The sequence below is a fragment of the Archocentrus centrarchus genome, chromosome 2 (assembly GCF_007364275.1).
Source record: "Archocentrus centrarchus isolate MPI-CPG fArcCen1 chromosome 2, fArcCen1, whole genome shotgun sequence".
In the NCBI taxonomy this organism is placed as follows: Eukaryota; Metazoa; Chordata; class Actinopteri; order Cichliformes; family Cichlidae; genus Archocentrus; species Archocentrus centrarchus.
The window spans coordinates 4,666,974-4,689,569 of NC_044347.1; the positions used below are offsets into that span (position 1 = coordinate 4,666,974).

Below are 22,596 nucleotides of genomic sequence, written 5' to 3' on the forward strand. Positions count from 1 at the left end.
GCTTCATTATTGCAGTGTAAAAAAACAAACAGATGCGTGCACTTATCAAACAGAGAGGAGGTTTGTACTGCCGAAGATAAAACACGTACAGTAATATAAAGACAGAGATATGCAGCGGTGGAGCTGTTACCAGTTTAAATATTTGTTAAAACAAAAACAGGAAGAACTTTGTTTGGATGATGGAGACAGCTGTTGGAGGGAGGACGTAAATGTGCTGCATCAACATGAGCACAGACTAGTATGAGAATGTTGACAGACATAGATGATCAAACAGAAATGATAGTGGACAATCAGTCAGATTTATTGCATAAATGTCTAATGTCGATTCTTCTTCTTCTTCCTGTAATATGGTAGTTTTTATTGTCCTGTGGAACTCAATGCTGCCTCCATAGGAAAGCCTGTTTTGTATTTGTGTTGTGGATGTTGGATTGAGTGTGAAGAACAGCTGAGGCTCATCCTGATGGATCCTAAATAAAAACCACAGAAATCCCGCTGACCTCTGTGGTGTTACGGCTCGGCTGCTGACCCACTGATGGCAGACTGAAGATCTGTGTCCACAGATGTGAACAGATGTGGAACTGCAACAAATGAATCTGAAGCTTTGATAAATCTGCTGATTTTAGCACTGAGCTCTCCAAACTGCTCAAACACAGCCGTCAGTACTACTCAGTACTACAAATGGAAACCACTTTGTTTACAGGTTCTGTGTATTCCCATCCAGGTTTCAGTTTGTAAATATGATGTCATTCCCAGCTTTAATTGGGCTTCAGGCTTGATAATCTATTTAAGCAGGACTGTCCCCGTCTGATCTTTCAATCAGATTAAGTCGCTGTCCTTAATGATGGAAGCTAATCTGGTGTCTGCGCCACACTAGGAGCAAGAAAAGCTAAGGGAACTGTCCCATTGGCCACTTGTTGTCAGTCCCTTGCTTTTATCAGCCAGCAAGGAGCATCATTATGACTCACACAATGATAGCCAGCATCACCTACTTGGCAACAGTGGCAGTCAGTTGGTAGTCCCCCAACCCAGGAACACCAGAAAATAAGAACCACAAGATGCTTAATAAGAGCTCATCTTTGAATTTGTGTTTGGCAGCATTAAGAAAACCAAAGCATATACAGCAAGAAGAAAAAACTAGCCAATCAAATACTTTTAGTGTTTATCTGTTGATTAAAAACCACCTGACTGACTGACGGTCCTTAATTATAATACATGCAGGCTAATTTCAAAGCACTCCCTTGCTAAGCCACATCACACCAATATTTAAATGAAAGCTGTCACTGCTTTGAGGGAATAAATCCCGGCTAAGTCTTAAATGTGATTTTACAAAACAAAAACACACTTACACTTCCTCAAGCCTGGCATCAACCACTGGACTCCAAAAGGTTCCAACCTGAAGTGAGAGGTGTGGACAAAGTCAGACCATCATATCCTTTGATAACACAACTGTTTTTAGCAACTGTTTGTAGTAAGAAGCCTGAGATACCTGAGAGTCTCCAGGCTCCAGAGGGGATCCTCGAGCTCAGCCAACAGCTTCAGCCCTGACTTTCCTGTGTGGTTGTAGCTCAGGTCCAGCTCTCGCAGACGGGACGATGGGTTTGAGTGAAGAGCTGAGGCCAGAGAAACACAGCCGTCCTCTGTGATCAGACAGCCGGACAGACTGCAGAGATGCAAAACCACAAACATGGCAGCTCATATGGGAATGTCTCTGCCAAATGTGATGGCATATATGTTTAAAATAATAACAGAATAAAAACTCTTAATTCAAATTGTGACACCTGACTGCCTGTTATACACATGAGATAATAAAATACTAATGGGCTTCTAAAAAAAGTCAGAAAACTGGAGATATTGCTAACTGTTGCTTAAGACTGAAAAGAGCGCACATCATCGATGAAGCAGAGTTCTTTACCCGACAGGAGAATAAGGACATGACTGCACATCATTTGACTGGTTTAGAAAAATAGCACAAGATAAAATGTAAACTGGCTGTGATCTTCAGACTACTGAAATGCACTTTACCTTAAATAATAAACTGATCTCACCTGAGAGTTTCCAGTTTACAATGTGGACTCTCCAGCCCAGCAGAAAGCTTCTTCGCTCCCCAAACATTCAGGTCATTGTTACTCAGGTCCAGCTCTCTCAGATGTGAGGACTGGGAGCTGAGAACTGAGGACAAAGCTTCACAGCTTCTCTCTGAGAGGTTGCAGCCACTCAGTCTGGATGAAAAAGAGGGCACAGGATCAGTAAAACTTTATCAACTTACTGAAACACCTCAACTAATTCTACTGATTAGTCCTTCTGTTTGGAGAAAATCCTAAAGCTAAAAGTCTGTGTACTCACAAAGCTTTGTTGGAAGCTTTAACCACTGGCAGCAGCCTCAGCAGAGCCTCCTCTGAAGCAGAGTATTTCTTCAGGTCAAACACATCCAGATCTTCTTCTGATGACAGTAAGATGAAGACCAGAGCTGACCACTGAGCAGGAGACAGTTTATCTGTGGAGAGACTTCCTGATCTCAGGGACTGTTGGATCTCCTCCACTAGAGAACGATCATTCAGTTCATTCAGACAGTGGAAGAGGTTGATGCTTTTCTCTGCAGACAGATTCTCATTGATCTTCTTCTTGATGTACTGGACTGTTTCCTGATTGGCCACTGAACTACTTCCTGTCTGTGTCAGCAGTTCTCGTAGGAGACTCTGATTGGTCTGTATTGAAAGACCCAGGAGGAAGCGGAGGAACAAGTCCAGGTGTCCATTTGGACTCTGTAAGGCCTTGTTCACAGCACTCTGGTAGAGGTGTTTCTCTGTCTGGGAGGTTGTTTGTTGTTCTTCCAGCAGATTGACTCCAGAGTTGATGAAGGTCAGATGGACATGAAGAGCAGCCAGAAACTCCTGAACACTCAGATGGATGAAGCAGAACACCTTGTCCTGGTACAGCCCTCTCTCCTCTTTAAAGATCTGTGTGAACACTCCTGAGTACACTGAGGCTGCTCTGATATCGATGCCACACTCTGTCAGGTCTGATTCATAGAAGATCAGGTTTCCTTTCTGCAGCTGATCAAAAGCCAGTTTTCCCAGAGACTCAATCATCTTCCTGCTCTCTGGACTCCAGTGTGGATCTGTCTCAGCTCCTCCATCATACTTGACCTTCTTCACTTTGGCCTGAACCACCAGGAAGTGGATGTACATCTCAGTCAGGGTCTTGGGCAGCTCTCCTCTCTTTCTGGTTTTCAGCACATCCTCCAGAACTGTAGCAGTGATCCAGCAGAAGACTGGGATGTGGCACATGATGTGGAGGCTTCGTGATGTCTTGATGTGGGAGATGATCCTGCTGGCCTGCTCCTTATTCTTGGATCTCTTGCTGAAGTACTCCTCCTTCTGTGGGTCAGAGAACCCTCTGACCTCTGTCACCATGCCAATACACTGAGCAGGGATCTGATTGGCTGCTGCAGGTCGTGTGGTTATCCAGAGACGAGCAGAGGGAAGCAGGTTTCCCCTGATGAGGTTTGTCAGCAGCACATCCACTGAGGTGGACTCTGTAACATCAGTCAGGATCTCAGTGTTGTGGAAGTCCAGAGGAAGTCGACACTCATCCAGACCATCAAAGATGAACACAACCTGGAAGTCTTCAAAGCTGCAGATTCCTGCTTCTTTGGTTTCAGTAAAGAAGTGATGAACAAGTTCCACCAAGCTGAACTTTTTCTCTTTCAGCACATTCAGCTCTCTGAAAGTCAATGGAAACATGAACTGGATGTCCTGGTTGGCTTTGTCTTCAGCCCAGTCCAGAGTGAACTTCTGTGTTAAGACAGTTTTCCCAATGCCAGCCACTCCCTTTGTCAGCACTGTTCTGATTGGTTCATCTCTTCCAGGTGAGCCTTTAAAGATGTCTTCTTGTCTGATTGTTGTTTCTGGTCTGTCTGGTTTCCTGGATGCTGTTTCAATCTGTCTGACCTCATGTTCATCATTGACCTCTGCAGCCCCTCCCTCTGTGATGTAGAGCTCTGTGTAGATCTGATTCAGAAGGGTTGGGTTTCCTGCTTTAGGAACACCCTCAAACACACACTGGAACTTCTTCTTCAGAGCAGACTTGAGTTTTTGCTGGCATGTAGCTGGAGTTCCTGAACAAACAATGAATTCCATAAATATACTTGAAACATTTTTAGGTAGAGATTAATGCAGAAGATGCAACTCTGTCATTAGAAGAGACACCGTCAAGTCAGATTGAAGTACGCTACAGACAACCTGGAGAAAGACGATCCATACTGAAAATGCGTCAGATGACATGAAACTGGAGTTCTTGTCTAGTGACACTGTGTATGTTTGGAGAAAGAAGGGAAAACCCAATGATCTCCATCCCCACAGTGATGGTGGAGGGAGTAGTAATCTGTGGGGATCCTTCAGTGTGCCTGGAACTGGGAACCTCACCATGTAAGTATGTAAGCATCCAAAATAAAACTAGGATGTTTGGAAAAACTGAAAAATTCCTTGCTCTGTTTAACAGCACTTGGAAAATACTTTTTAAAAAGGGGCATTTTCACAGGGGGACTAATAATTGCTAATAAATGAAAAAAATAAATAAAAAACTAATAAGTGTCCGCAGACATGTTTAACCTAGAAAACAAGGATCCCTGTTTTTCCCTTTCTTGTTCCTGCAGAAGGAACCAGATTTTCCCAGTGACCCAGTGGTCGATGGAAATGGATTGAAACTCTGAGCCAAGTTGGTTTACAAATATTTAGAGAAAAGGCAAAACTCCTGAAGGGTTAACACAGCCATTGCAAATAAGTGACAAAGCACAGGTGGACACGCAGGGCTTCACATATTTGGACAGCACTGCTGCCACACAAAGTGGCACTGATTCAGATGTCAAAGCAAGAACTGGCACAACCAGAAGGAACCCAAGCTCACAAGAACCTCTGGAGCTCCAGACCACTGACACATGAAGATGAAGCTGTTACTTGATGAGGCAGATACCTACAGGACTACCACGACCCCCCACAGACAGCTACAGACCCTAATGAGGAGAAGTCCTTTAGCCAGACAAAACCAGCAACTCCATCTTTGGCAGAAAACCCAGCAACTATGCACTGAACAAAAGTAAAGATGGTGAGGAGCGCATGTTTAGCAAAACACCATCAAGCACACGCATCTACAGTCAGAAAGAGATGAATTTCACCAGCAAGGGTAACAAAGAGTCTTTACTGTCCAAAACAAACAGTAGTGGGAAACCAGAGTTTGCTGGTGAACCTTCAGGTGAGGACCAGGCCTCTAAAATCTATGATCAGCTAAAACCTTATCTCCTTTATGGTCATCTTCATATAAAATACTGCATCACTCACAGCACTCCTGCTATGGAGCACTCCATGGAAGTCACGTTCTGACCACTTGCAGTTGTACATGTGTAATACACTCAAAGCTTGTTATGGCCAAAAACAGCTACTCTTACATCCACTGTAACATGTGGAGGACCCCCCCCCCACAGTTCAGACTGTCTGGGGGTGAATTTACAAATTCAAGGTGCACAACCCTGTGAATGGAAAATAAATAAATCCATGAACATGACCTCCTGACCTTATGTGCCTCTAATCTTCAGTGATGAGATTAGGTCACAGATTTTTTGTGGTTTTCAGGTATATGATGAAATCACAAATGCACAGCATGGTTTTTATGAGGGAGCAATCCAAACACAGAAAGAGTGGTGGGAGTGGGGCATCGCTGCAAGAAGAGCTTTAATGGGGAAGCAGCCAGGTTTGTTTTTGCTTTATGGACAGCTGGAAACAGCATGTCTGATTTTATGATCTTTATAGAAATGTTCTTACTTCTGTGCAGAAGGTCAGCCAGGTCCTCCTCCTTCATCCACCTCAGGAAGTGATCAACGATCTTCAGGAGAGCTTCTCTGCTGCTCCTCTTCTGCTCTTCACCCGCCAACATGTCCTCATCCTTCCTCTGACTCTCTAAGCATTCTGGGTAATCTGGACTCAGAGTCTTCTGGATCTTCTTCAGCTCGTTCTTCACAAAGGTGATGATGTTGTCCTCCAGCAGCTGGAACAGAAACTGTTTTTGTTTGATGTGAATGGTAAAGGACCTTTATTAAGCAGCTTGTCAGATCATGTATAGATTATTGGAACATAGTCACACAATTTTGTTGAACTAAATCACATCAATGAGAATTTCAGGTCTGTTTAATTTGGAGCTCAAGTGAAAGAAGTTGCTGTACAGACCATAAATATGGAGTCCAGGTGTTTCTGGTCCTGCAGGGCAGTCTGACTGCTGGGAACCTCTGAGCTCTCCTGGTCCACTCTGTGGAAACATCAGCTGTTAGTTAATATTTGGTATAAACTGGAATAAACGACCTTTTACGTTGAAGAACTTTGCAGTTCTTCTCCACAGCAGCTCTGAATCCACTTTTAGTGTATTTAGTGAATTCTAATAGCAAAGATAACATTAACATTAGTCTCTGGTTCTCTTCCACAGTGAGTCTTTGGTCCCGTTTCTCTTCTCTCACCTCCAGCTGCTTGCAGCAGACAACTGTAAGCAGCAGTTATCAATGACCCAATGAAGTTTTCTCTATGATGAGACTCAAATCAGGCACCGAAGCTTTACTTTTGTAACTCCTGCCACAGCTCAGCAGGGTTCAGACAAAGACACTGGATTATTTACTTTGACCTGATTAACTCAGACTGACTGAAGAAAAATATTTAATGCATTATTACAAATGATTGCATGGATAAACTGGATCACTCACATGTTAAAAGAGCCCCATTAAATCTGTTTTAAGAAGGAAGCATTGACCTGACTGAAAAATGACTTAAAGTAGTCGTTGTGCTTTGGCATAAATGTGTCTATGATATTCACAAAGCCTCTGCTGCCATCTACTGATCAAAGAAATGATCACAGTGCACCTACTGTAAGTAAAAGCAGATATTTTGAACTAAAAACTAAAAAAACAAACTAATGCAATAAGAATTCAACAAAACCTGTTAGCACCTAAAAGAGGAAGTGAGCTCTGTTATACATCATTCACAAATGTCCTAAGAATCATGTCATAATAAATGTTATTGACACTTTGAGTGCTCCTCATGTAAAAACAAACTTACTTCATAAACATTCTTTGAAAAATAAAAATTTGCTGAGTCATTTGACAGAAAGTTCATGTTTACTGTTCTGCAGCAGAAGCTTGTTGTCCTTTGAAATCAATGGGACGTTTCATAGAGTTATCACTCTGTAAGGACACACAGCTGGGTCCAGGTCCAGGTTCAGGTCCAGGTCCAGGTTCAGGTTCAGGTTCAGGTTGGTTCCTGTGAATAATGATGCAGCAGTGATGTGAGTGCTGAGCTGTGACATGGAGAAGAGTCATGGACAGTTAGAGATGGTCATCTCACCTCTGAGCTTTGGTCTGGCTCTCATGTTCCCCACACAGAGTGGTTTTAGAGGGAGGGACTCCCTCCTCTCTGTCCTCACACTGATCCACAGCAGAACCCACTCCGTCACAGAGACAAATCTTCCTGAGTGGGTGACCATCACATTTGTTGGAGATGAACTGGGAACCACAGAGAGCAGGTGATGTCATTGCTGAAGTCTTCTCCAGCCTGTTAGCGAGTCTTGTGCCATTTCATGATACCTGAAACATGATTAACATGAACATGCATCACTTTAACAGTCTGCAGAATATCTGATAGCTGAGTTTCTGTTCTGCATCAGTGCAAATGAACTGCTTTGATTTGCTGACCTCAGTTTTGGTTTGTACTGCCAGTTGAAGGTTGTAGAGCAGTGAACATAAACTGCAGGTTGAACTGCATGCAGGGAAAACTGGGAGTGATTCAGGTCCTGTGGAGCAGGAGCTTCATGAACACATGGATCTGTCAGGATCTGATGGTAAACACTGTTCTGTATTTTTCTGGCTCTACATCCCAAAGGTCAGCTGTTAGATGTACAAAAGCAGGCGTCCTCTGGATGAAGTCTGACCTCTCAGGTTCATCTACAGAGCTATAGGATATAATATAGGAGTTCATAGTTACGGTACTTGTAACTATGAAGTTACAAGTTTGAGTGTTTGCGCTACTGTTTCAGCTGCTGATATGTTTGTAGTTACAGAGCACTGTTACTCTCTGTTAGTGTGTGACAGATAAACCTAAGAGGACTCAGGGTTGTCTGACCTCTCAGGGCTCTGCCTCCTCTGGACCATCGTTTAGCTTCTGGATGACTGCAGACTGAATTTTAATGATATGGAGGCGAGTGCTGCAGCGTGGATGTGTGACCTCTGACAGCAGGTTTGGAGTTTCACAGGCACAGAGATTTGATTTGCAGCTTCTCACATACGAGCCACATATTATTATTCAAACAGACCAAATCAGGTGAACCTTTTCACAGATATTAAAGTTTTAATATGGAAAAATAATCATCTCACTTCAGTGGGATATTCCTCAGGTGTGACAGTATGAACCAAATCCAAATAAACGTTTTTCGAAAGAGCAAAATTCTGTTAATATATTAATATGTGATTGTGTTGGCTCATTTTCTCAGTACGTGAAACACTCTTATGCACAACAGGTGAAGCCGTATCTACTGAACTTACAGTTTCACACCTCATTGTTTCCCCTGCCTGACCTGCAGCAGCAGACTGATGTATTTACTGCAGCAACAAAGGTCAGATCAGGGTCAGGAGCATTTACTCCTCCTTTCTGTACTGTGTGGAGCTGCCAACCACAGCTCTGCTCCTCCTGATCTCTGCAGTTTATGTTGAAAACTGTGACTCATTAAAATGCTTTAAACTGTGGCTCCACTTTATCTGCCTGTTTGTTGTTGCTTACCTGCCCCTCAGGTAACCTGGATGCACCATTCAGGGACACCTCTGTCATCAGCTGTCAGCATTAACCTGACACCGTGTGACCTTTAGGTCCAACTCTGAGACACAATGATAGTTACCAGCTGTGTTTACAGAGATAACCGGACTGTTTGTGTTCATGCAAACAAATTCAACGAGCTTCAAAAACTACCACAAACATCTGAATAGATTCAGATCAGATTATGTACCAAACACTGACACCCAAATGTTCCTGCGTGTGTTTCAGATATTTATATGTGTCACACGATGCTGAACAAGTTTATTATAACCTGTCAAAAACAAGGAAACATGAATATTTCGGTTCATCAGGTGCAAAAATGCAGCGCAATAATCAAAAATGATCTTCAGTATCTTCGGGCAGCATGATTGACAGCGCTGTTACAGTCCCTCCCGGTACTGTTAAAGTGAAAGCATCTGTTATAGTGGGTTTATTTCCTGAATAGAAACACATCAGACCCCGGACAGGTTACTGAGCCACAGTCCCTCACTGCAGGAGCTCAGTTTGATTCATTCAGTTAAAACTGACAGAAACCGCTTTAAAGCTGGTTTGTCCCAAAATAGAGTTTTCAGACGTTTCCCCTTAAAGTTAAACTTCTATCAGTATCTTTGTTAAATTCAGGTTTCTCACAGTGCTGTCTGCGCAGGCGCTGATAATGTGAGGCTCATCGACTCAAAATAAACTGCAGATCCGCTCTTACAGCCAAACGCGCAACTTTGCAAAGAAGAGCAAAGAATAAAAGACGAGCAAACACTCACCGAAGTAAAATTATTCATGCAAAAAATAAAAATAAAACGTTGCTATGACGGCCTTCAGCTGGAAGACAGCGGACAAGACAACATAAACTAACCAGGAAACAAACAGAAGCTCACCTCAAGGAAGAGATGACTCCGCCCACCGCAGAGGAAATACTGCAGTACAGCCAAGTAAAAATACTTTATAGATCCCGAAGGAAGATATTTCTATATTGTGCGTGTTAATCTGCTGGATGCCCAAATTTCATAAAGTATCCATCCATCATTACTGATGGACTGAAAGACGTAACGCCCAACCGTGCCGGTCCCTGGAGGCTACAGGCGCTTAACGCAGCTTGTAGTTTATATACAGTTAGTTTAGTGAGCGGGTTCAGTGTGTAGGTCACCAGATAAACCTGAGGGGGTCATCAGACCAACAGGAGAAAAAAAAAATAGAGTTCAGGTGAACTTATTGATTTAATCACTGAAACCATTTTCTCTGATCTTAGATTTCTGACACCAGATTTCAAACATGACGAGAAATTATAACTAGTTTAAAAACATGACAGATATATTTGACGAACAATTTTGGCTTTTCTTATAAATGTAATTTAATTTTAACTAGAATCAACATTTTTTTTTTCTTAATAATCAATTCAGTGTTACAGCTACTGTAGTTACCAATGCTGACCACTAGAGGACCCACACAAACGTCACCTGTAGCGCTGGAGGATAAACGGAGGCTCCTGAACCAAACCAACTTCACTCTGTGGATTATTTGGATGATGCAAACTTTATGCAACAAATAGATGACAATATATTAAATATTTGCATATTTCTTAATAAATTTAATGCCTGGAGACAATGAAAAAAATGTGTAAGGCATTGGTGTACAAACTTGAACAGGAAATTGGGGGTCAAAGCTCCAGCAGTCGGCTCTCGTCTGGTGGACAACCTTGTGATTTACTGTGTTAGATGGCACCTGTCAGTGATGTCACAAGTGGGTGATAGAAGTAAACTGTATAGAGACAGATGTCAGCTCTTCGTGTGTTTTTGGAATCAGTATGAAAAAAAAATTCATATCAAGCAACAGGATAAAATAAGCAACATGTTGAATGTAAATCTAAAACAGGACCAACCTGAGGAGCTCCTCACATTAGCTTGGCTCTGTGTGAATTATGCCTGTTTATCCTTTTGCCCTTTCAATTTTCTAGTACTTTCATCATTACATTATTCAAAATATATTTTTGCAGATTTCCAGCTGTCTTTGAAGATCTCACTCATTTTTACAGATTTACAGTCATTTGAAAATGGTCATGAATTTCTGAAATAAAAATGTATGTTTGTCTGTTTGAATTACGGATCAGGGATTTACATTTAAGTTTCAGCTTAAAAAATCGTTATGAGTGTGTAAAAGGTAAATAGGTTTCATTTTCAATACTCACACGTTGTCAGTACAGCAGGAAGCTGCTGAAGAGGAGATTTTCTTTCTTTTAATCTGCATTTACTTTACAGTCACTAGTAAATTTTTTTGTTGCAGCTCTGCTCGCAGACACTGATGTCAGATGTGGAATCAATAAAATGTTATGACAGCCACAGACTTGAAAGGATCTTTTCATATATTTAACTTAAAAAAAAGCATCAGACCACATATAAAAATAGAATAAAAGACGAGGTGGATGTACAAAGTGCAGAGGTCATTACAGAGGTGACCAGCAGCAGACATACAATACAACAAAACAATAAGAATAAAAATAAAAAGAATACAAATCTGATAGAATGAAATAAAAACAAACACAACTCACATAAAAAATACACTGTTTCTTTAATTATCTGTATAGTGTAATGTGTTGGGTTGCGTATTTCCTTCCGTGTGCAAGTTACTTTCACTTTCCTGAATCTGGTGGCGCAGGTTGTTGTGTCCGTGTGAAGCTCCGTGTGAAGGTAATGAAGCAGTTTGTAATATTTTCCTGGCTAACATCAGCTGTGTGCAGCATTCCCGTGGTTCAGTTAGGGATTCTCACATCCAGCCCTCGAGGTCCGGTGTCCTGCAGGTTTTAGATGTGTCTCTGCTTCAACACACCTGAGTCAAATATAGAAGTCATTAGCAGGACTCTGGAGAACTTGACTGCATACTGAGGAGGTAATTCAGACATTTGATTCAGGTGTGCTGGATGAGGGACACATCTAAAACCTGCAGGACACCGAACCTCGAGGCCTGGATGTGTGAGGATCCCTGGGGTACAGATTGTGTACTACATGCAGACACAGATCGCGTTTTATCTCCTTTTGGTCTGCCGTGAATTTAAGCAAATGTAAAAAAAAGGGCGTTGTTGTTGTTATCATAATGTTTTGTGTGTGATATTGATGCTAGAGTTCAAATATGTGAATTTCTTTTCGAAAGAAAGAAAGAGACTATTTCTGCAGAGGACGCCACTGTCGCAGCAAGAATTTTGATCACGGAAACTTGTGCTACCCGACCGGGAAGTCATATGTCTAGTTAAAGGGCACATATGCTTTTAAATCCTTCCTTTTCATATGTAAATCATTCACTTGTGGTCTGTATAAAGTAGAACTGCAATGTTTTGGTCTGAATTCCTCGTTATTGCAGCTCCACAGACCCCTCTATTACACCTATTCTGAGCCGCGTCTTAGAGCAGCTCGTTTTGGTGCGGTCTCTTTAAATGTGAATGAAACATTTCACGCCCCGCCTCCCTCCAGGTCACAGAGGGTTCCACTCCACCCCGTTCAGCCATTTTTGTAGTTTGATAACAGCGATACGATCAGCTACCGGCAGAGAAACAGGCACTTCAAAGAGGCTCTGATGCCGACGAATAGAGAAAACTGATCAGACTGAAAAATATGACCCAGAAAGAATATAAAGATATCGACGCAGCACCAGGAGAGAATACATTTAAATTTCCTGCATTGCTACACACTGAAAGTACACAACAAAATGTATTTAAGGGTTAAAAAAGTGGATTTTGCATGATACGTCTCCTTTAAACTCATACTGAAGGATGCAGCCCCTGAAGGTATTTGAACCTACAGAGGAAACACACATCAGTCCTCACAAACCTTATGTGTTTTTTAGGGCTCTCACTATATCAGGTTCTCTCTACAGGATTAAATAATTTACTTTAAATATTGTAAACTTAATATCCAGTAGAAGAGAGAGCTGTCAGTAAGTCCTTTTTTTTTTTTGATAAATGAATCACACTCCAATGTAAGGGGAGGGAGGTGAAGAAAGAGTACACAGCTCTACAGAACAGGTGCAGAAGAACAGATAAATATTATTCTGGGAAAATATATTTGTTATTAGCACGATGTTTCATTTTACTCATTTTACTAAAGGCTGATTTTGTGCCAGAATTTATCTTTTTAATTGGATTTCATTTTAACCTGTTCTCTCTCTCTCTCTCTCTCTACACACACATATATATATATATATATATATATATATATATATATATATATATATATATATATATATATATATATATATGTATATGTATATATATATATGGACACATTATATATATATATATATATATATATATATATATATTTGTTTTTTTTTTTTTTTTTTTTTTTTTTTTTCTTTTTTTCCAGGACATCCTGGATATTCCCTCGAGCTACATATTTGTTTCTGATCTATTGTAGTCTATTAGCCTGTAGTTCATAATTTCTCATCAAGATTTTACATATTCTTAGTTTGCATAACAACCTGAAATCTAACAGCTGACCTGTTCAGTGTGCAGGAGAATAACAAAAGCATTTATTACGGAGTTTAAAGTAATGAATTTCAGTATTTATGTTAATGTGATCCTATTTTAGAGGATAAAGTGTAAAATTGTTTGAGTTTATGAGGAACTTGGTCCATCTGTTATTTTCTTTGTTGTTTTTATTTTCTTCTCCTTTTTAAGTGAAGTAAATTATGAATTTCACAGACAATATGGATTTCAATAAGAGTTTTTTTTTTTCAGTTCTCAGAGAAGGTATTGTTCTACACCTGAACCCAGTGGTGTGTCCTTTAAGAACAACGATTTAAAGAAGAATCTTGAAAAAATGTAAGAAACTCCCCAGAAGAAGTAATGTGTGTCTAAATGTTGTTCCTGACTCAGTGTTTCTGAATAAATTCTCCATCATGTTTAATGTCAGCTCAGCTCTTTTTCACACACATTTCTGTGTTCTGAGCTTGTGCACTGGGGCCTCTGCCAGGTGTCTCATATGGGTTCATCACTTTCTCTTGTAGTTGGACACTATCAGCAGTGTGAGGGCTAAACTTATGCTGTTTGTCCTCCAGAGTTTAACTTTTTGATTGGACTTCATTTTAACCTGTTCTATCTCTCTGTCAGCTTTTTCTGATCTGTTGTAGTTTGTTAATGTGTCCATAATTTCTCATTACATTTTTACAGTGTTCTAAAATAACAACCTGAAATCTAACAGCTGACCTACACAATGTGTTACTGAGTTTAGAAAGATGATTGTGTGACACAGGCAGCAGCATTTAATGTGTATGTGATCCTATTTTAGAGGATAAATTGTGAAATTGCTTGAGTTTATATGGAACTTGGTCCATCTGTGATTGTTATTTTTTATTTTATTTTTGTTTCCGTCTGTTTTTTATTGAAGTAAACTATGAATTTTACAGAAAATATGGATTTCAATAAAAAAAATTTTTTCCAGGACATCCTGGATATTCCCTCGAGCTACATCTGAACCGGTGCAACAAAAAGAAGAAGCTCCCCCAACAAGGTAATCTTTCTGTACATGTTCCTGACTCAGTGTTTCTGAATAAATTCTCCATCATGTTTAATGTCAGCTCAGCTCTTTTTCACACACATTTCTGTGTTCATATGTGAAGTAGTGTGTGTTGGAGTTTGTTGCACAAACACAGCAGTCAGAGTGTAAAGAATGGATGTTGTAGGTCAGGTCTCGTTACTTTGCTCTTGTAAAGTAAAATAAATGTAATATTATATTCTAAGTAATATATTATCATTTGATCAGTTTTCCTTTCAAATTCATAGTATCTTTAATGATGTGATGAGCAAGTCTTGCACTTACATGTTCTTCTGTGTTATGTTGACGGTTGTTATGGAGACACCGCAATTGTGCACAGTTGTTCTCATTATAGATACGATGAGCACAGAAACAATAAAATGTTACATGAGAGCAGCGAGTTTATCTCTGCACAGTCTACTATTCAGAAAGCGTTTTTGTTGCAGATTTTTTTTAATCAATACAGAAACATGAGAAGTTCAGATGCAAAACCTTCTAAATCTCCCTGAACACTTTTCTTTCAAAAGAGCATTTTTTTATAACTGGATCTTATGTTAAATTCTAGTAATTTCATTTCACAGGCAATGGTAAGGTGCCTTTTTTCAAAAATGTAAATATAATAATTTACCTACTTTTTAATAAATAATATTTTGTTTTGATGCAAAAACCAGCAAAAGCTTCAGTCCGTCCTCTTTTTAATTGGATTTTATTTTAACCTGTTCTCTCTCTCTCTCTCTAATAGACTACAACAGATCAGATACAAATATATATATATATATATATATATATATATATATTAGGGGTGGGACTCGATTAAAAAAATTAATTGAATTAATTACAAGCTTTGTAATTAATTAATCGAAATTAATCGCATTTTAATCGCATTTCAATATTTGACATGAGAAATATTAATTTAAGTTTGGTTGATGAATGAATCAATATACATAAGCTTAAACTTCAAAATTTTATTTTCCCACCAGTCTACTACACAGACCAACAAAGGGTGGAAGTGCTCCTGTGATAATCAAACTCCTGAAATTAAAGTTAAGCATCATAACTGGATAGTTTTATTCAACATTAATGTCTCACTTGTTATAGTTGGAAATTAATCATTCACTCAGCTGTATTCCTTGATGTTGAAATGTGTTATGCTTGTTTTAACAGCTTATTTTGAATCAAAGACTTAAAATTAAACCACAAAAAGGAGAAAAAGTTCGTTCTCCGTTTAACAGCTGCTTTTACACAGCTGTGCTTCACACTCACGGTTGCTAGGCGACATGAGCTACGCAGAGGTGACAGCAGCTGATATGAAGGCTAGCTGCTCACTTCCGGCCTTTGTGGTGTTCGTGGGCTGCGAAAGACGTGGGCCGGGTCCTTCGCAGGATGCGGCCCCTAATTTGGACATTGTGCGTCGATATAATCTGTATGCCGGGAACTCGTGCACTGAGAAACGTTCCACAGTGCAAAGTGCGATTAAAATGCGTTAAAATTTTTAACGCGTTAATTTCCCCGTAATTAATTAATCGAAATTAACGCGTTAAAGTCCCACCCCTAATATATATATATATATATATGTATATGTAGTCTATTAGTCTGTAGTTCATAATTTCTCATCAAATTTTTACATATTCTTAGTTTGCATATGTTGGGAATTTTAATCACTTTTATATTCGTATGTACTGTTACTATTTTTATATCATGCATTAAAAGTATATCAGTCACACGCACTGGATTAAGGAACACTGTATGCTTTAAGGTTACTGGGGTAAAGATAAGACCTGTTATATCTGTTACTCATATGTGCTTGAAGTCTTGGTGGGATGCAGGAACATATTTGGTTCACATGACTTTGTAACCTCATGTTGTAATTTAGGTAACTTTATGTCAGTGGCCCCCATGGAAATTGAGTTCTGCAGACCCACCTGTGTTTGCGTAACATGAATAAGTGAGGGGATAAATTCTAGCTAAGTGGGGATTGTCAAAGAGGTGTTTTCAAAGCAGAGGTTTTAGTTGGAAGAACATCCTTCACTGTGACATCTGCCAGAACTGTTGTAAACCACTGAGGTACTCTGGTGACATTTGTTTCTTTAGCCCTCATGGATGAGAGTTGGCAGAGCCTCAACAGGTGATTGGTTGGGGTTCAAGTTTCATGGATTGAGACTTTATGTAAATTGGGAGGGGTCAAAGGCAAATGGGCAGTTACCATCTTTAAGGTTATAAATGATGGCCCCACTAGCAGAACAAATCAGAGCCGGGCCGAAGGCGGGGCAAATGACCGGGCCCTTTATACCCAAATAATAAAGCTCATCATAACATCATTTTACAACATACACATGCCAGAAACAGCGGGGCTTACAAGCTTCGGCACCACAGAAAACAACTATGTCATTTTGAAGTCCATCAAACGGACATGAAATATAACACCTCAAGAGAACAACAAAAACATCAGGCTACATGGTAACTAATGATAAAACAACACAAATTCAAAGCAGTTCAGCACTACGGACCACCATTTTGACACTCACTTCATCTTTTACAACTCAGAGCCTGTATCAGTAGCTTTTAAGTTTGGTAAAACTGGCACAGTGGCCCACATGTTCACAAACATGTTCCCATTCGGGCCCCCTCTAGGCCCGGGCCGGGGGCGTGCCCCCCCCCCCCCCCCCCCCTTCCCGAAAGCCCCGCCCCTGGATGGCCCGCTCTTTGTCTCACTCTCTTACTTTTGCTCTTCCCTTTCCTGTCCTCTCCTTCTTCTCTTCCTGTCTCTGCGTCTCTCTCTGTGTTTTTGTTTCTCTCTTCTCTTTTCTTCTTTCTTCTCTCTCCCTCTTTGTGTATTCTTGTCTTAGTTCTGTTCCTGTCTGTGTTTTGTGTAACTAAGATGTCTAATAAACAGCCTGCACCAGAACCTGCTCATCCACTGATTTCTTGGAAAATTTGGTTTTAATTGATTTTGAATTTTCAGCCAAAAAGCACAGGAGGACCCCTAAAATCACAACCCAACACATAACAACCTGAAATCTAACAGCTGATCTGTACAATGTGCAGGAGAAAGCAAAAATTTATTACTGAGTTTAAAAAGATGATTGTTTGAGTTTTCAATAGTTAGATGTGTTTGGGGGGAATTTGGGCCATCATGTCTGTAATTTTTTTTGTCTTTTATTGAAGTAAATTGTGAAATTAATTATACAGGAAATGTGCATTTGAATAAGAGATCTTTTTTTTCCCAGCCATTTGCTGACACTAGATGTTCCTGGATCTGAATCCAGCAGTGTGTCCTTAAAGAGTGACGATTCAAAGGAGCTGGATATTAATTTTAAAGCAGGTGTTCCTCCTCCTGCAGAGAGGTAATGTGTGTCTAAATGTTGTTCCTGACTCAGTGTTTCTGAATAAATTCTCCATCATGTTTAATGTCAGCTCAGCTCTTTTTCACACACATTTCTGTGTTCATATGTGAAGCGGTGTGTGTTGGAGTTTGATCCACAAACACAGTGGAGTATTTCCCTGCAGACACTGTGAGGGCCACATGCTCTCGTAAAGTAAAATAAAATTGATATTGAATCCTAAGTAATATACTCTCATTCAATATAACAATTTTCCTTTCAAATTCATACTAATTCATTACTATTACATGTTTTTCTGTGTTATGTTGACGGTTGTTATGGAGACAATGCAATTGTGCTCATTATAGATATAATGAGCACAGGAAATGTTACATGAGAGCAACGAAGAAGTGTTTTTGTTGCAGATTTTTAAAAATGAATACAGAAACATGAAGAGTTCAGATGCAAAACCGTATAAATGTCCCTGAACACTTTTCTTGCAAAAGAGCATTTTTTTTTTTTATATAACTGGATCTTGTCATTTAATTTCACAGGCAAAATATAAATATAATAATTTACCTACTTTTTAATAAATAATATTTTGTTTTGATGCAAAAACCAGCAAAAGCTTCAGTCCGTCCTCTGCACAGTGTGAATGAAGGCAAATGGCCCAAATATCAGACTATGATAAAAAGTTTTCGACATATATTCACACAGTACAACTGCAATGGCACAAAATAGCAGCACATTTATTTTAACTATAACAGAATAGTAGATACTAGGCTGCGGGGTTCGTGACAACCAAGGGACGGACGCATACGGGGGCTCTGACCACATGTGGGTACACGCCGAGCCGCCTGCCCCTGTGAGAGACCCTCATGTATTTGCGTTTCTTCAGTCTTTTCTATGCCACTTCTGGGCAGCTAGCACAGTAACTCAATCCTGACGCATATGACAGTAGAAGTAGTTCAGACTTCATAATTTTATTTTGGAATAATCCCAACATAATCACACGGTAGAAAAACTGTATGCTGCCATGCCTAATGCAGCCCTCCATTTCTCCCCCTCACCTGATGTCACTTGTTACATTAAAAGGAGCAGCATGAACAACAAGTTGAATTATTCAAGAGCTAGAAATGAGTAATAAACTTGATCCAAACTTTAGATCAAACTTCTTATAAAGGGGCACTTAAACCTCACAGGAAAGAAGACAGGAGCCCAGCACAGGCTGGGGAGCACGCTCGTTACAACTTTTACTTCCTTTAGTCAGACAAGTTTGATCGCCGAGCATTTTTTTCTACACAAAACAAGGTTAGACTCACCTTCAGCTGTGTTTACAATCTAATCAGCACCAACAAAAGCGGGCTCTTCTGTGCAGTGCTAAAACTACTTGCAGTCACATGGTCCGTTTTTGCATTCTGATTGGTTCTAGGGACATGGAGGCATTTATGGGCAATGAGAAGTGGCGTTTGGAGGCTTTCAATAATTCAGACTGGTCAGAGACGGGTATTTAACAGGGTATAATGCGACATGATGGATTGGCGTATAGTACCTGTGAGAGTACTATTAGGGGTGCCGGATGGAAAACTCTGGTGGGCCCGCGGGTCGCCAGCTGGCATTCCCTGTTATAGTGCAGAGGCTGAGTGTCTGTAGGACTCCAGCTGCTCCAGCAGGGGGCCCCTTTGAGCTTCAAACACAGTGTACTTGGAGGATGTTCATTCAGCTGTTTTACTTTCATGAGATAAACCAATGAAATTAAATTATTTTATTAAATGGTACATATTTTTACAGCTGTTGGAAAAATGATGGCTTTATCATCAGCAGCATTTTATGTTATCAACATAATATTTTATATGATAACAGAGGAGCATTATTGTTGGAAGGCCACTAGTAAAAAAAACACTATTTCTATGAAACATTTTAATTCCCAGATGAAGTTTTGTAGGCTGAAAGCCTTGCAGAGTTGTAGGTTAAACATGACCATCCCATGAGAATAAAGATTGTTTAAAATCATTTGATCTTTAAGCTCATTTGCACCCCCTCCAGAGAACACCACAAACAAAAACTATTTCAATCAAAAGTTCTCCTGCTCAGATACTGTGACCAGATATCCTGTTACTCTGTATTCTCCACATTCAAACATATCATGTAACTCCCTCGCCCTTGCAGAGAAAAGACCCTCAGTGTTATGAGTGGAGGATGAAAAAGGCAGGACTAGCCAGAAAAATTTGCAAAAGTCATCAAGCTCTGGTATGTGTCACATTGGGCCATGTGTGAATTAAAATAAAATGTCATGTCATGAGCACTGTTACAGCAGAAAACAAAACTACTTATGATGCAGTTTTGTGAAATGTGTCTTTATTTGCCACCGCTCTGAAATAACAGAGCAGTGATGTCTCATTTCGCTGAATGCCTGCAGCTTTGACTCCACTTTTCCTTTGTGACTCAATCAGGGAACCAAACTCCATTCAAAAGAATCCAGGAGTCAGGAGTTAGTGTCCAAGCTCCAGGTGCTTTATTTATGCTGCACCTCCATTTACAGCTGAATAGGAGAGAACCTAACAGACATAAAACAAAGGAAAACAAGAAGCAAGGTGAATAAGATAACAATGCAATACAACTTGTAATACAGCTGCATGTTGAATAATACTTGAAATATATTGTATGTCTACTACTACAATATTACAGCACATAATGAAGCTAGAATACATTTGATATGATAATGCTAATATCAAAGCTCCAAGGGCAGAACAAGCAGTAAATCACAAAGGAGGAAAATGTCAGGAAGTTAACCTATAAGTGGTGGCCTAGGGAAGAAGAAGAGGGTTCATCACTGAGAGGACCCTGGTTCAAATCCTTGGGCTGGCATCACTGTGGGTCCCTGAGCAAGCCCACCCCCCCAGGTTGCTCCCCGGGCGCCCTTTGGCTGCCCCCTGCTCCATGCTGTGCTGTGTGTACTACATACTCCATGTGTGTGATGGGTTAAATGCAGAGAATGAATCTCACTGCATGTATGTTATTGGACACGTGCTCCCTTTGTTTCAGTGTCCCCCCGAGTTCATTTATAAAGAAAAGGAAAGGTCAGACTTCTAACTTCGTTATTAAAGATTTATTAATCAACACACATAATACATGAGATCAAAAATAATGCAGAATAATAAAAGCATGCTTGGAGATTGCAAAATAATATCCCTTACCACGGTTAAGGTGTCACCTCTCAGTAAGCGCACGGCAATCTCAAGGTGTCTATGCGTGCCCCCACTGTTTTATGATTCTGGCCCCCTGCCAAATAAGGAGTTGTTTTTCCCAAGTTCTGACCAGAGCTCTCTCAGTTATGCGACCCCCACTCCTGCCTAATGTAAACAATGGGAGCCACACTCCTCTGAGACTTCTTCACTTTCTTTCCCTGATCAGAATACTGCAACCTCCACAATAAACCTTGTATTTTCACAAATCTGCAATAATCAATTCCTTCAATGTGACAAATAAAGCTCTTTCTTCTTCTTCTCTATAACTGGACATGAAAGAGAACTGACCTTCAAATTAATACAGGAAATAACCAAAGGAAAAATAAAAGTGAAACGAGAAAACCACACTTAACAAGACAGACTGGGAGACTTCAACTACTACTACTACTGCTATTACTGTTATAAGTTAAAATGTAAAAAGGTAAATGTTGCTCACCTTTATATAGTGATGAAGTTGTGCAGCAGACACAAAGTGAGGCCTGCTTTCATTTTTCTACTATGACACTTTAGCTTAAATTCTTAAGTAAATGTAGAGTCTGACATTTTGAGTGTACTATGGTGTACAGTAGTCACTCATCCCTGCCCAGTGTTATTTATTGTATTTGTGTCTTTGATGTCACATATATCTGCAGCACAATTTTATTTAACAAATCAGTTCCATGACACGTTGATGTGGTTCAACTGAAAGGAGCTGCAAGTACAACTGTTCATGTCAAAACAGGCCATCTGAAGTAGTTCAAGCATCTGATCAAGAGGTTTCTTGGATAATTGCATGAGATTTTTCAGGCTTGTCCAACTGGAGATCTGGAACCTGACTGCGATCTGGTTTGGGAGGAAGTGCTGGGCGATTTTAGCTAATGAAAGGGGAAATGATGGATATTCTTCCCTGTGGTTGCCATGCTACACTGTGAAGCAGGAGTTGAGAGTGATTGTAGAACATAAAATCTGTTCAACATCAGTTCCTTCAGAGTATGGAAAAACAAAGTTTTTGCTATAACAAATTTCATTTCTGGAGGATGACAGGATCCTCCAGAAATGAACTCATTTTCTAGTTATTAGTACAGTCAGCTGAGGCACTATATTTGTCAAACTGTCACTTACTGGATCTTTACACTGCTTCATGATTCCTTCACAGAGTGGATCAGGAGAGCTCAGAGGTTCCCAGTGATCAGTCTGCCCAGGAGCATCAAACACAGCTGGATTCTGTATTTACGGTCAGTGCATGTAGGCAGCAAAACCTACTTTAATATCTATTCTTTTCAGGCCATCTCTGTGCTGCACTTTTCTGTATTCAAGTATTCTGTTCCAGGTGCTGGAGGACAAGATCATCATTTTTGTGAAGAACGAGTTGAAGAAGATCGAAAAGGTTCTAAGTGTAGATTATCCAGAATGCTTAGACATTCAGAAAGAAGATGGAGAGTTGTTGGAAGATGAGGATAAGGAGCAGAGGAAAAGCAGCAAAGAGGCATTTCTGAAGATCACACTCCAATTTCTGAGGATTATGAAGCAGGAGGAGCTGGCTGACCGTCTACAGAAGAGTAAGAGGATTTCTCCAAAGATTTAAGCTGATGAATACATGAGACTTTGACTAATGTCTCATGAGACCAACCATAATAATAATAATAAAAAAAAATCTTAATTGTTTAATTGATTTGTTTTTATGTTTTCATTC

At 40.1% G+C, this 22,596-nt stretch overlaps 2 protein-coding genes across 2 annotated transcripts in view; one reads left to right on the forward strand and one right to left on the reverse strand.

The window, feature by feature from the left end:
* Nucleotides 1-19,055, reverse strand: part of LOC115796833 (NLR family CARD domain-containing protein 3-like) — a 20,625-nt gene extending 1,570 nt beyond the window's left edge. Inside the window, exons 1-9 of the mRNA XM_030753293.1 lie at nucleotides 18,999-19,055; nucleotides 7,380-7,618; nucleotides 7,158-7,295; nucleotides 6,219-6,297; nucleotides 5,817-6,039; nucleotides 2,344-4,117; nucleotides 2,046-2,219; nucleotides 1,487-1,660; nucleotides 1,347-1,393 (exon numbers count right to left, since the gene is read on the reverse strand). Of these exons, the coding sequence (XP_030609153.1) occupies nucleotides 1,347-1,393; nucleotides 1,487-1,660; nucleotides 2,046-2,219; nucleotides 2,344-4,117; nucleotides 5,817-6,039; nucleotides 6,219-6,297; nucleotides 7,158-7,295; nucleotides 7,380-7,567 (2,797 nt within the window). The 5' untranslated portion in view covers nucleotides 7,568-7,618; nucleotides 18,999-19,055. The remainder of the gene's footprint in view (nucleotides 1-1,346; nucleotides 1,394-1,486; nucleotides 1,661-2,045; nucleotides 2,220-2,343; nucleotides 4,118-5,816; nucleotides 6,040-6,218; nucleotides 6,298-7,157; nucleotides 7,296-7,379; nucleotides 7,619-18,998) is intronic.
* LOC115796223 (NLR family CARD domain-containing protein 3-like) overlaps nucleotides 11,459-22,596 on the forward strand; it is an 18,354-nt gene continuing 7,216 nt past the window's right edge. The window contains exons 1-6 of the mRNA XM_030752521.1: nucleotides 11,459-11,518; nucleotides 13,561-13,644; nucleotides 14,264-14,332; nucleotides 17,584-17,700; nucleotides 22,060-22,138; nucleotides 22,234-22,462. Of these exons, the coding sequence (XP_030608381.1) occupies nucleotides 13,643-13,644; nucleotides 14,264-14,332; nucleotides 17,584-17,700; nucleotides 22,060-22,138; nucleotides 22,234-22,462 (496 nt within the window). The 5' untranslated portion in view covers nucleotides 11,459-11,518; nucleotides 13,561-13,642. The remainder of the gene's footprint in view (nucleotides 11,519-13,560; nucleotides 13,645-14,263; nucleotides 14,333-17,583; nucleotides 17,701-22,059; nucleotides 22,139-22,233; nucleotides 22,463-22,596) is intronic.